Raw genomic sequence first — 13,089 nt, 5'->3', positions numbered from 1 at the left:
GAGCGACTTTGCTCACTCACTCAAAACAAATCTTTGTGTGAATATCTCACAAAACATATTTTAAAGTTCCTAAGTGGGTTTTTCTTTGTTTGTAGTAGAAGCCTATATCTGAGTAGCCTCTTTTATTTTCAGTACTTTTCAATCTGAGATTGAACATAGTACACATTCAATAAATATTTGTTGAAAGAATAAATCCATGGTTTTAGGTCCTGGGCACAGTCCTAAAATACTGTTATTGTACTTTGCTTGATGTGCATCTGTGATGAGAACCTTGGTCTTCAGCTCAATTCCAGCTGAACTATTTGTTACAAATATGCAACTACACTGGGAAAGTAATTTTAAATCCTTAGATATACTGTCTTTGTTCATTTTACAAAATTAAATTTTGCTTGATTCTGTTGCAGTAAAACACCCATTCCTTTTGCCTCTAAGTACTTCTGAAACCCCACTCCAGTACTTTTGCCTGGAAAATTCCATGGACAGAGGAGCCTGGTGGGCTGCAGTCCATGGGGTTGCTAGAGTCGGACACAACTGAGCAACTTCACTTTCACTTTTCACTTTAATGCATTGGAGAAGGAAACAGCAACCCACTCCAGTGTTCTTGCCTGGAGAATCCCAGGGAAGGGGGAGCCTGGTGGGCTGCCGTCTATGGGGTCACGCAGAGTCAGACACGACTGAAGCGACTTGGCAGCACTTCTGAAACACTTGGATTTTGACCATTAATTCTATAATACATTAAGGCGTGGAATTATAGGACAGCAATGCATACTTTTTCATGCCTGAAAAACACTCTGAAGGCAAGCACTAGCATTGAAGCACAACTGGAAAATTTTACATTCAATCAAGAACTAAACCAATAGTATGTTTAAATTTGTATGTTCCATGTAATTGAAAGTATGGGTATCTTCAACTATTTTTTGGTTTCTATTCTGGAAACAAAAACAACTTAATCAGAAATTGATTAATGAAGGGTTTTATTAAATAAATTATTCTCCATTGTTGAACTCATCCTAACCTTTTGAGTAGTGGTGGAAACTAGTATTAAAGCTTATCCTAGGAAACTGAAGTCGCTCAGTTGTGTCTGACTCTTTGAGACTCCATGGACTGTAGCCTACCAGGCTCCTCTGTCCATGGGATTTTCCAGGCAAGACTACTGGAGTGGGTTGCCATTTCCTTCTCCAGGAATCTTCCTGACCCAGGGATTGAATCCGGGTCACCCACATTGTAGGCAGACACTTTAACATCTGAGCCACCACCTCATCAGATCCCAGGAAGGGTGACCATAATGATGACAAAGCTTAATTCAGAAGAGTGAGGTGCTTACTGTCTTGTATTCCCAGGCTAGATGCCCCACTGTCTGAATTGTTAAAAACAAAACTTAATTGAGTACATTTTAAAGATCTTATTGGCTTTATTCATCAATTAATGAACTGGGCAGCATTCTGTCTAGCAGATAGCAAGGAGCTCTAAGGAACTGTACAAAATGAAAGACTTTTTATAGGCAGAAGAAAATAGGAAAGAAGTTATACTAGTCAAAAAGCGATTGGTTATTGCAATGTTACTTTTCCCAAAGAGGATGGAAGGTTTTATCAGGCTGCTTACCTAACTAGTGCTAATCAGGAGATTCCTGATTGGCTAGTTTAAGTTTCCATCTTGGGGAAAGCTGAAATTGCAATTTAGTTTGGTTGACCCCAGGGTTAGCATGAATAACTCTATTTTGATTGTGAGCCAATTGTCTTGTTTTAAACAGGATGCTTAAGTGAGTTCAGGGACTGTGCAAGGCTGACCCAGTTCTGGCAGACGAGATTATGGCTGTAGTTGTCCCACGTGGGGATTCAGCCTGAAAGTTTTAGGCATTCTGGAAATCCAAGGATATTCTGTGTGTTGCCCTTGACACTGTAATGCATTGGCAAGTGCAGTGCATTTGGTGGAGCTTTCTCTGGAATTTTTAGGGACATGACCCACAATGGGTTCTCATGGCAAGAATACTAAAGTGGTTTGCCATTCCCTTCTCCAGTACTTTGGCCTCCTGATGCGAAGAGTTGACTCATTGGAAAAGACTCTGATGCTGGGAGGGATTGGGGGCAGGAGGAAAAGGGGACAACACAGGATGAGATGGCTGGATGGCATCACCGACTCGATGGACGTGAGTTTGAGTGAACTCTGGGAGTTGGTGATAGACAGGGAGGCCTGGCATGCTGTGATTCATGGGGTTGCAAAGAGTCGGACATGACTGAGCGACTGAACTGAACTGACCCACGATGAGAGAGGAGCTCCCTAAACTAGCAGTGCGCTGTTAAGGAAACTTACCGAGAAAGACAAGTAAGATGGCATAAAAGTGTCAGTGGGACTTCAGGTATTTGCTTATAAATATTTTGGAAACCCCAAATATGGACACTTTTCCTGGCAAGCAGAAAAGTACTTGTTGGGGGTAATGAGTCAGAATATTTGAAATCAAGAATGACTCAGAAAATATAGGCTCAGGTACTACTATAGTTGACTTCCCTTGTGGCTCAGACAATAAAGTATCTGCCTACAATGTGGGAGACCCGGGTTCGATCCCTTGGTTGGGAAGATCCTCTGGAGAAGGAAATGGCAACCCACTCCAGGACTCGTCTGGAAAATCCCATGGAGAGAGGAGCCTGGTAGGCTACAGTCCATGGGGGTCGCAAAGAGTCGGACACGACTGAGCGACTCACTTTCACTTTTCACTACTATAATTATAAACTATGCCCTAAATGTATCCAGAGGCCTTTGAATGATAAATAGTAAATGTTACTCATATTAGCATTTTTATTATTGTATTAGAAGTAAATGTTAGTTTGTGCATATTTAAATAAATGTTTTAAGTGTATTTGCATTAATTGAGAATATTTTGGAGCACACAAGCCAACTAAAGTTTTTCCTTCCAGTTTACTTTGAAAGGAATGCGATGTTAATTCTGGGGCATTGATGATTTACAATGCCTGATCAAGACAAAAAAGTGAAGGCCACTGAAAAATCAACTGATAAAAAACAGCAAGGAGTCACCACCAGGTAACACCATACTGAGTTTTTGCTTATTATTAGCTCAAGCAGTGACCAGCAACCACAGTGTAGATCCTTGACAACTCCTACTCTGGGGTAGAGTCTCCACTGAAATGTTTGCCCTTTTTAACCCTCTCCAGTATTCTTGCCTGGAGAATCCCATAGTCGGAGGAGCCTGGTAGGCTACAGTCCATGGTGTCGCAAAAAGTCGGACACGACTGAGCGACTTCACTCACTAAAGAGATGTTTGGTTTGTATATGTTTCAGTCTATAAAAGCAGGCCTCCAAGTGGCAGGGGTCCATGTTACTAGTGGGTAACACAACAGGTTCACCCAGAGTCTTCTGTCGGTTGACACTGTGTTATTCTTTCTCCTAGGGACTATTCAGATCTTAAAAGACTTCTGTGCCTTTTGAACGTTCAATCAAGCAAGCAACAGGTAGTGTTTTCAAAGAATGCACGTCCATTAATGACAGAGAAATCACGTTTCCAAAGGATCCATTGAACATCTTATGAACGATACATCTATTTTCCTTTGTTCTTTCATGTGTTTCATCTTTCTTCCCGTTGTTTCTCTCATACCTGGTTCAGGGTCAGGAAGCAGGACTATGCATCCACAGCCTTTTCATTCCTCTGCTCTCATGCCTGGTGCTAACCTGCAAAACGCATCAATATAGAAAGGATACGTTCTTCTATTGAATGCTCAGTGTCTGACCCTGCAGAGCTCTAGGGGAGCTGATTTCTCCAAAACACTGTACATCCCATTTTCCTTCTCCCCTCCCCTGCTTTTCAGGCTGCCCAACTGCTACAGCACCGCTCTTGATGCTGGCTCACCAAAAGCAGGGGAAATGAAGGAGTGAGTTTTGACTATTTTTACAATAGCATTTTTAAGTTTTTTAATGGAAACAATGGTACTGCCACTTGAATTTATCTCTAGACTTTTTTTTGGTTTAGCTTCTGTAAGACTTTGGAGAGGCGTGAGATTAGAGGCTATCCGTGAAGCCTTGGGGAATAACACAGAAATGCTAGTAGCAATAAAAACAGCAGATACTTATTTAGCATGGTCAATTAGCAAATGACAGAGCTGGGATTTGAACCCTGGGAGCAAGATTCCAAAGTCTACTGTGATAAACTTGTTTAAGCAAATTTGTTTATGAGCTCACGTGGTAATATAGCCCTACTGGCTTTTGTTGTATCTACTAAACTTACCAGAGAACTATGGCATTAAAATTTTTTTTTATTGAAGTATAGTTGATTAACAATATTATATTAAATTCAGTTGTATAGCATAATGATTCACTCTTTTAAGATTATACTATGTAAATCTTTTAAGATTTATATTCAGATATTGGCTATATTTCCTGTGCTGTATAATATATCCTATTAGCTTATTTGTTTTATACATAGTAGTTTGTACCTTTTAATCCTCTACGCCTATATCACCCCTCCCCATTTGCCTCTCCCCTCTGGTAACCACTAGTTTATTCTCTGTATCTGTGAGTCTGTTTCTGTTTTGTTATACAGTAAGTCCCCCTTCAATGAATGAGTTATGTTCCCAGAGTGCATTCATAAGTCCAATTTGTTCGTAAGTCCAACGAAATTAGCCTAGGTACCCAACTAACACAATTGGCTATATAGTGCAATAGGTTTATAATACTTTTCACACAATTAATATATAAAAAAAACAAACACACACAAAAAGAAAACGTTTTAAATCACACAGTACAGTACCTTGAAAAGTGCAGCTATGTCACTGCTGCTTTTACACTTGCTTCTAGACTTCCTGGGCTTGAAATAAAGATACTGTTCTCTATACAGTACTGTACAAAAACACAACCACTTGTAGAGGACGCATACCTGTGATAACATATGCCAGACATGTGAAATAGCTTTACGTGACTGGACATGCAAACATACATTCACATTTTTGAAAGTTTGCAGCTTGAAAGTTTGTATATAGAGGACTTACTACATTCATTTGTTTATTTTTTTAGAGTCCACGTTAAAGTGGTAACATATAGAATTTGTCTTTCTGGGATTTATTTCACTAAGGATAATAATTTCTAGGGCCATCCATGTTGTTGCACAGACAATATTTATTTTCCTTTACAACTGAGTGAATTTCATTGTGTGTGTGTGTATACATTAATCTGTTGATGGACACTTAGGGTGCTTCCATACTATGTCTATTGTTAAATAATACTGCAATAAACATTAGGGTGTATGTAGCTTTTCAAATTAATGTTTTCATTTTCCTTGGCTATGTACCCAGGAGTGGAATTTCTGTATCCTATGGTAGTTCTGTCTTTAGGTTTTTGAAGAATCTCCATACTGTTCTCCATAGTGGCTGTACCAATTTACATTCCTGCCAACATTATTCCCTTCTTCCCACATCCTTGCCAAATTTTATTTGTTGTCTTTGTCATGACAGCCATTCTGATGGATGTGAGATGATATCTCATTGTGGTTTTGATTTGCATTTCCCTGATCATTAGCAAGGTTAGCATCTTTTCATGTGCCTGTTGGCTATCTGTATGCCTTCTTTTGAAGTACGTCTGTTTAGGTCTTCTGCCCATTTTTAAAATCACTTTTTTAAATATTGAAGTTGTATAAACTGTTTATATAGTTTGGATATTAACCCTTTACTGGTCATCATCATTTGAAAATATTTTCTCTCATTCAGTAGGTTGTCTTTTAATTATGTTGATGGTTTTCTTTGCTGTGCAAAAGCTTTTAAGTTTAATTATGTCCCATTTGTTTATTTTTTTTTCATTTCCTTTAGAAGACAGAGCCAAAAAATATTGCTACAATTTATGTCAGAGTGTTTTTAGGAGTTGTATGGTTTCCAGTCTTACATTTAGATCTTTGATCTATTTTGAGTTCATTAGAGAATATATTCTAATTTCATTCTTCTACATGTACCTGTTCAGTTTTCCCAGCACCAGTTACTGAAAGACTGTCTTTTCCCCACTGTATATTCTTGTTTCCTTTGTCATAAATTAATTGATCATTTAAGTGTGTGGGTTTTTTTTCTGGGTTCTTGATCTATGTGTCTCTTTTGGTGCCAACAACTTACTGTTTTTTATTAATTTTATTTTTTAATTGGTAGAAAATTGCTTTACGATTTTGTGTTTGTTTTTGCCTTGCAACAATGCAAATAAGTCATAATTGTATGTATATCCCTTTCCTCCAGAGCCTTCCTCCTCTCCTCCCATCCCACCCCTCTAGGTCATCACAGAGCCCCAAGCTGTATTATTTAGCATCTTGTTACTAGCTATCTGTTTTATACATATAGTGTATGTATGTCAATGCTACTTTCTCAATTTGTCCCATGCTCACCTTCCCCTGCTGTGTTCACAAGTCCATTCTCTACTAAGTTCATAAATACATTTTTCTAGATTCCATATATATGTGCTAATATGTGATACTTGTTTTTCTCATTTTTACTTACTTCATTCTGTATAATAGGCTCTAGTTTCATCCCCTTCACTACAACTGACTCGAATGCATTCCTTTTTATGGCTGAGTAATATTCCATTGTATAAATGTACTATAACTTCTTTATCCATTCATCTGTTGATAGACATCTAGGTAGCTTACGTGTCCTAGCTGTGGTAAATATTGCTTCAGTGAACATTGGGGTACATGTGTCTTTTAGAATTGTGGTTTTCTCAGGGTATATGCCCAATAGTGGGATTGCTGGGTCATATGGTAGATTTATTTCTAGTTTTTAAAGGAATATCTACAGAATGAAGCAGGCAAAGACTAATAGAGTTTTGCCAAGAAAATGCACTGGTCATAGCAAACACCCTCTTCCAACAAGACAAGAGAAGACTCTACACATGGACATCACCAGATGGTCAACACCGAAATGAGATTGATTATATTCTTTGCAGCCAACGATGGAGAAGCTCTATACAGTCAACAAAAACAAGACCAGGAGCTGACTGTGGCTCAGATCATGAACTCCTTATTACCAAATTCAGGCTGAAATTGAAGAAAGTAGGGAAAACCACTAGACCATTCAGGTATGACCTAAATCAAATCCCTTATGATTATACAGTGGAAGTGAGAAATAGATTTAAGGGCCTAGATCTGATAGATAGAGTGCCTGATGAACTATGGAATGAGGTTCGTGACATTATACAGGAGACAGGGATCAAGACCATCCCCATGGAAAAGAAACGCAAAAAAGCAAAATGGCTGTCTGGGGAGGCCTTACAAATAGCTGTGAAAAGAAGAGAAGCGAAGAGCAAAGGAGAAAAGGAAAGATATAAACATCTGAATGCAGAGTTCCAAAGAATAGCAAGAAGAGATAAGAAAGCCTTCCTCAGTGATCATTGCAAAGAAATAGAGGGAAACAACAGAATGGGAAAGACTAGAGATCTCTTCAAGAAAATTAGAGATACCAAGGGGACATTTCATGCAAAGATGGGCTCGATAAAGGACAGAAATGGTATGGACCTAACAGAAGCAGAAGATATTAAGAAGAGGTGGCAAGAATACACAGAAGAACTGTACAAAAAAGATCTTCACAACCCAGATAATCACGATGGTGTGATCACTGACCTAGAGCCAGACATCCTGGAATGTGAAGTCAAGTGGGCCTTAGAAAGCACCACTACGAACAAAGCTAGTGGAGGTGATGGAATTCTAGTGGAGCTATTTCAAATCCTGAAAGATGATGCTGTGAAAGTGCTGCACTCAATATGCCAGCAAATTTGGAAAACTCAGCAGTGGCCACAGGACTGGGAAAGTCAGTTTTCATTCCAATCCCAAAGAAAGGCAATGCCAAAGAATGCTCAAACTACTGTACAATTGCACTCATCTCACACGCTAGTTAAGTAATGCTCCAAATTCTCCAAGTCAGGCTTCAGCAATACGCGAACCGTGAACTTCCAGATGTTCAAGCTGGTTTTAGAAAAGGCAGAGGAACCAGAGATCAAATTGCCAATATCCGCTGGATCATGGAAAAAGCAAGAGAGTTCCAGAAAAACATCTATTTCTGCTTTATTGACTATGCCAAAGCCCTTGACTGTGTGGATCACAATAAACTGTGGAAAATTCTGAAAGAGATGGGAATACCAGACCACCTGACCTGCCTCTTGAGAAATCTGTATGCAGGTCAGGAAGCAACAGTTAGAACTGGACATGGAACAACAGACTGGTTCCAAACAGGAAAAGGAGTACATCGAGGCTGTATATTGTCACCCTGCTTATTTAACTTACATGCAGAGTACATCATGAGAAACGCTGGACTGGAAGAAACACAAGCTGGAATCAAGATTGCCGGGAGAAATATCAATAACCTCAGATATGCAGATGACACCACCCTTATGGCAGAAAGTGAAGAGGAGCTAAAAAGCCTCTTGATGAAAATCAAAGAGGAGAGTGAAAAAGTTGGCTTAAAGCTCAACATTCAGAAAACGAAGATCATGGCATCCGGTCCCATCACTTCATGGGAAATAGATGGGGAAACAGTGGAAACAGTGTCAGACTTAGTGTTTTTGGCCTCCAAAATCACTGCAGATGGTGACTGCAGCCATGAAATTAAAAGACGCTTACTCCTTGGAAGGAAAGTTATGACCAACCTAGATAGCATATTCAAAAGCAGAGACATTACTTTGCCAACAAAGGTCCATCTAGTCAAGGCTATGGTTTTTCCTGTGGTCATGTATGGATGTGAGAGTTGGACTGTGAAGAAGGCTGAGCACTGTAGAATTGATGCTTTTGAACTGTGGTGTTGGAGAAGACTCTTGAGAGTCCCTTGGACTGCAAGGAGATCCAACCAGTCCATTCTGAAGGCGATCAGCCCTGGGATTTCTTTGGAGGGAATGATGCTGAAGCTGAAACTCCAGTACTTTGGCCACCTCATGCAAAGAGTTGACTCATTGGAAAAGACTCTGATGCTGGGAGGGATTGGGGGCAGGAGGAGAAGGGGACGACAGAGGATGAGATGGCTGGATGGCATCACTGACTCGATGGACGTGAGTCTGAGTGAACTCCGGGAGTTGGTGATGGACAGGGAGGCCTGGCGTGCTGGGATTCATGGAGTCGGGAAGAGTCAGACACGACTAAGCGACTGAACTGAACTGACTGATACTGTTTTCCATAGTGGCTGTATCAGATTACATTCCCACCAACAGTGCAGGAGGATTACCTTTTCTCCACATCCTCTCCAGCATTTATCATTTGTAGATTTTTTAATGATGGACATTCTGACTCATGTGGGGTGAGTCACATGAGTGACTCATCAAAACTACTCACTGTAGTTTTGATTTGCGTTTCTCTAACAATGAGTGATGTTGAGCAGCTTTTCATGTGTTTATTGGCCATCTGTATGTCTTCTTTGGAGAAATGTCTGTTTAGGTGCTGCCCATTTTTTGATTGGGTTGTTTTTCCAATATTGAGTTATATGAGCTGCTTTTATATTTTGGAGATTAACCCTTTGTCAGTTGCTTTGTTTGCAATTATTTTCTCCCATTCTGAGGATCATCTTTTCATCTTCTTTATAGTTTCCTTTGCTGTGTAAAAGCTAAGTTTTATTAGGCCCCATTTGTTTATTTTCCTTTTTATTTTCATTAGTCTAGGAAGTGGGTCAGAGAGAATCTTGCTGTGATTTATAACAAAGAGTGTACTGCCTATGTTTTCCTTTAAGAGCTTTTATAGTTTCTGGCTTTACATGTAAGTCTTTAATCCATTTTGAGTTTATTTTTATGTATGGTGTTAGGAAGTATTCCAACATGTAGCTCTCCAGTTTTCCCACCATCACTTATTGAGGAAGCTGTCTTTTCTCCATTGTATTTTTTGCTTCCTTTGTCAAAGATAAGGTACTCACAAGTATGTGGGCTTATCTCTGGGTTATCTATCTTGTTCCATTGGTTTATATTTCTGTTTTGTGCCAATATCATACTGTCTTGATGACTGTAGCTTTGTAGTATAATTTGTAGTCAGGGAGGTTGATTTCTCCAACTCTGTTTTTCTTTCTCAAGATTGATTTGGTTATGCAGGGTCATTTGTGTTTCCATACAAATTGTGAAATTTTTTGTTCTAATTCTGTGAAAAATGACCTTGGTAATTTGATAGGGATTGCATTGAATCTGTAGATTGCTTTGGGTAGCATAGTCATTTTGACAATATTGATTCTTTCAGTTCAAGAGCATGGTATATATCTATCGATCTATTTGTATCATCTTTGATTTCTTTCATCAGTGTCTTATAGTTTTCTGCATACAGGTCTTTTGTCTCTTTAGGTAGGTTTATTCTTAGGTATTTTATTCTTTTTGTTGCAATGGTGAATGAGATTGTTTCATTAATTCCTCTTTCTGATTTTTTGTATTTAGTATATAGAAATGCAAGGGATTTATATGTATTAATTTTAAAATTAATAAAGCCTGCCACTTTACTAAATTCATTGATTAGCTCTAGTAGTTTTTTGTGGCATTTTTAGGGTTTTCTATGTATAGTATCATGTCATGTGCAAACAGTGAAGGTTTTACTACTTCTTTTCCAATCTGGATTCTTTCTATTTCTTTTTCTTTTCTGATTGCCATGACTGGGACTTCCAAAGCTATGTTGAATAACAGTGGTGAGAGTGGGCACCCTTGTCTTGTTCTTGATCTTAGAGGACATGCTTTCAGTTTTTACCATTGAGAATAATACTTGCTGTGGTTTGTCATCTGTGGCCTTTATTGTGTTGAGGTACATGTTCTTTCTGTGCCCACACTCTTGAGAGTTATTATCGTGAATGGGTGTTGAGTTTTGTCAGAAGCTTTCTCTGCATCGATTGAGATTATCATATGGTTTTTATCTTTCAGTTTGTTAATATGGTGTATCACATTGATTTGTGTATATTGAAGAATCCTTGCATCCCTGGGATAAACCCTACTTAATCATGGTGTGTGATGCTTTTAACATATTGTTGGATTCTGTTTTCTAGAACTTTGTTGAGGATTTTTGCATCTATGTTCATCCATGATATTGGACTGTGATTTTCCTTTTTTGTGGTATCTTCGTCTGGTTTTAGTATCAGGGTGATGGTGGCCTCATAGAATGAGTTTGGGAGTTTTCCTCCCTCTGCAATTTTGGAACAGTTTGAGCAAGATAGGTGCTAGCTCTTCTCTGGACCTTTGATAGGATTCTCCTTTCTCCAGTCTCTCCCTTTCAGTTTCTATGTGTCCCTAGGTCTGACATGGGTCGTTTTTAGACAGTATATATATATATGGGTCTTGTTTTTGTATCCATTCAGCCAGTCTGTTTCTTTTGGTTAGAGAATTGAATCCATTTACATTTAAGATAATTATTTTTATATATTATATATATAAATATATAATTATTTATATATATGATCTATACACACATATATAATTATATATGTGATTTATATCACATGTGATTTATATATTATATATGATAATTATTTTAATATATGATTTATATATTTATATGTATGATAATTATTTATATATATGATATATATTACCATTTGCTCTATATATTTGGGCTTGTTTTTGTAAGTCTTTTCTTTCTCTTGTGTTTCCTATCTAGAGAAGTTCCTTTGGCATTTGTTATAGAGCTGGTTTGGTGGTGAATTCTCTTAACTTTTGCTTGTCTGTAAAGCTTTTGATTTCTATGCCAAATCTGAGTGAGAACCTTGCTGGGTAGAGTAATCTTGGTTGTAGGTTTTTTTCCCTTTCATCAGTTTAAGTATATCTTGCTACTCTCTTCTGGCCTGCAGAGTTTCTGCTGAAAGATCAGCTGTTACCCTGATGGGGATTTCCTTGTATTCCCTTGTTGCTCTTCCCTTGCTTATTCTTTGTGTTTAATTTTTGTTAGTTTGATTAATATGTGTCTTGCTTTTTTTCTTTTTGGATTTATCCTGTATGGAACTCTCTGGGATTCCTGGAATTGGGTGGCTATTTATTTTCCCCTGCTGGGGAAGTTTTCAACTATAATCTCCTCAAATATTTTCTCATATCTTTTTTTTTTTCTTCTCCTGGAACCCCTCTAATTCAAATGTTGGTGTGCTTAATTTTGTCCCAGAGGTCTATGAGACTGTTCTCATTTATTTTCATTCTTTTTTTTCAATATTCTACTATGCTTCAGTTATTTTCAACTTTCGATCTTCCAGCTTACTTATCTGTTCTGCTACTGATCCCTGTCGTGTATTTTTTAAATTTTATTTCAGTTAGTATGATGTTCATTGTTGATTTTCTGTTCTTTATTTCTTCTAGGTTCTTAAATGTTTCTTGTATCTTCTCAATCCATGCCTCCATTCTGTATATTGTGCCTCCATTTTATTTACAAGGTTTTGAGTTATCTTTACTGTCATTACTCTGAATTATTTTTCAGGTAGATTTCCCATTTCCTCTTCATTTGTTTTGTCTGGTGGTTTTTACCATGTTCCTTCATCTGCTGCATGTTTCTCTGTCTTTTCATTTTGTTTAATATACTGCATTTGGGGTCTCCTTTCCACAAGCTGTAAGGTTGTAGTTATTCTTGTGGAGTCCGCATCCAGTGTGTGGGGTTGGACTTGGTTGGAGGAGGGGGACTAGTTCCTGTGTTCTGGTGGTTAAAGCTAGATCTTGTCTCTCTAAAGGCAGTGTTGGGCCCAGTGGTATGTTATGGGGAGTCTGTGAGCTTGGTACGTCATACCAAGTAGCAGCCTGTCTACTAATGGGTACAGTTGTGTTCCTGTTTTGCTAGTTGTTTGATGTGGAGCATGCAGCCCTGAAGCTTGCTGACCTTTGGGTGGGGCCAGGTCTTAATGTTGAGATGGAGGCCTTTGGGAGAGTTCTTGCCGATTAGTATTCCATAGGGTTGGGAGTCCTCTGGTAATCCAACATCCTGGACTTGGGTCTCCCACCTTGGAGGTTCAGACCTGACCCCTTGCTGGAGCACCAAGACTCTACAAGTCACACAGCACAGAAGGGAAAAAGAAAATAGGGGAAAATCAAACCAAACTACTAATAAAAAAAAGGACAGACAGACAAAACCCCAAGAGAAAACCCCATATTTGCAAGTGTGCCCATCTCTGGGGTCATAGACCACAGCCAACTCATCCC

General features: G+C 38.6%; 1 protein-coding gene across 3 annotated transcripts in view; it reads left to right on the top strand.

Moving 5' to 3' along the window:
* The window catches only part of NEK10 (NIMA related kinase 10), a 284,563-nt gene that overhangs the window by 21,037 nt on the left and 250,437 nt on the right, over positions 1-13,089 (top strand). For 2 of the 3 annotated variants that reach the window (XM_025271973.3, XM_025271975.3), the window contains exons 2-3: positions 2,913-3,036; positions 3,404-3,464. The exons of the other annotated variant lie outside the window; for it this stretch is intronic. In XM_025271973.3, coding sequence (XP_025127758.2) covers positions 2,963-3,036; positions 3,404-3,464 — 135 coding nt within the window. In that variant the 5' untranslated portion in view covers positions 2,913-2,962. The remainder of the gene's footprint in view (positions 1-2,912; positions 3,037-3,403; positions 3,465-13,089) is intronic. 3 annotated transcript variants of the gene reach the window in all.

This window comes from Bubalus bubalis, chromosome 21 (assembly GCF_019923935.1).
Source record: "Bubalus bubalis isolate 160015118507 breed Murrah chromosome 21, NDDB_SH_1, whole genome shotgun sequence".
In the NCBI taxonomy this organism is placed as follows: Eukaryota; Metazoa; Chordata; class Mammalia; order Artiodactyla; family Bovidae; genus Bubalus; species Bubalus bubalis.
The sequence above is the reverse complement of the archived record's forward strand: the minus strand, read 5'-3'. Positions and strand labels throughout refer to the sequence as shown.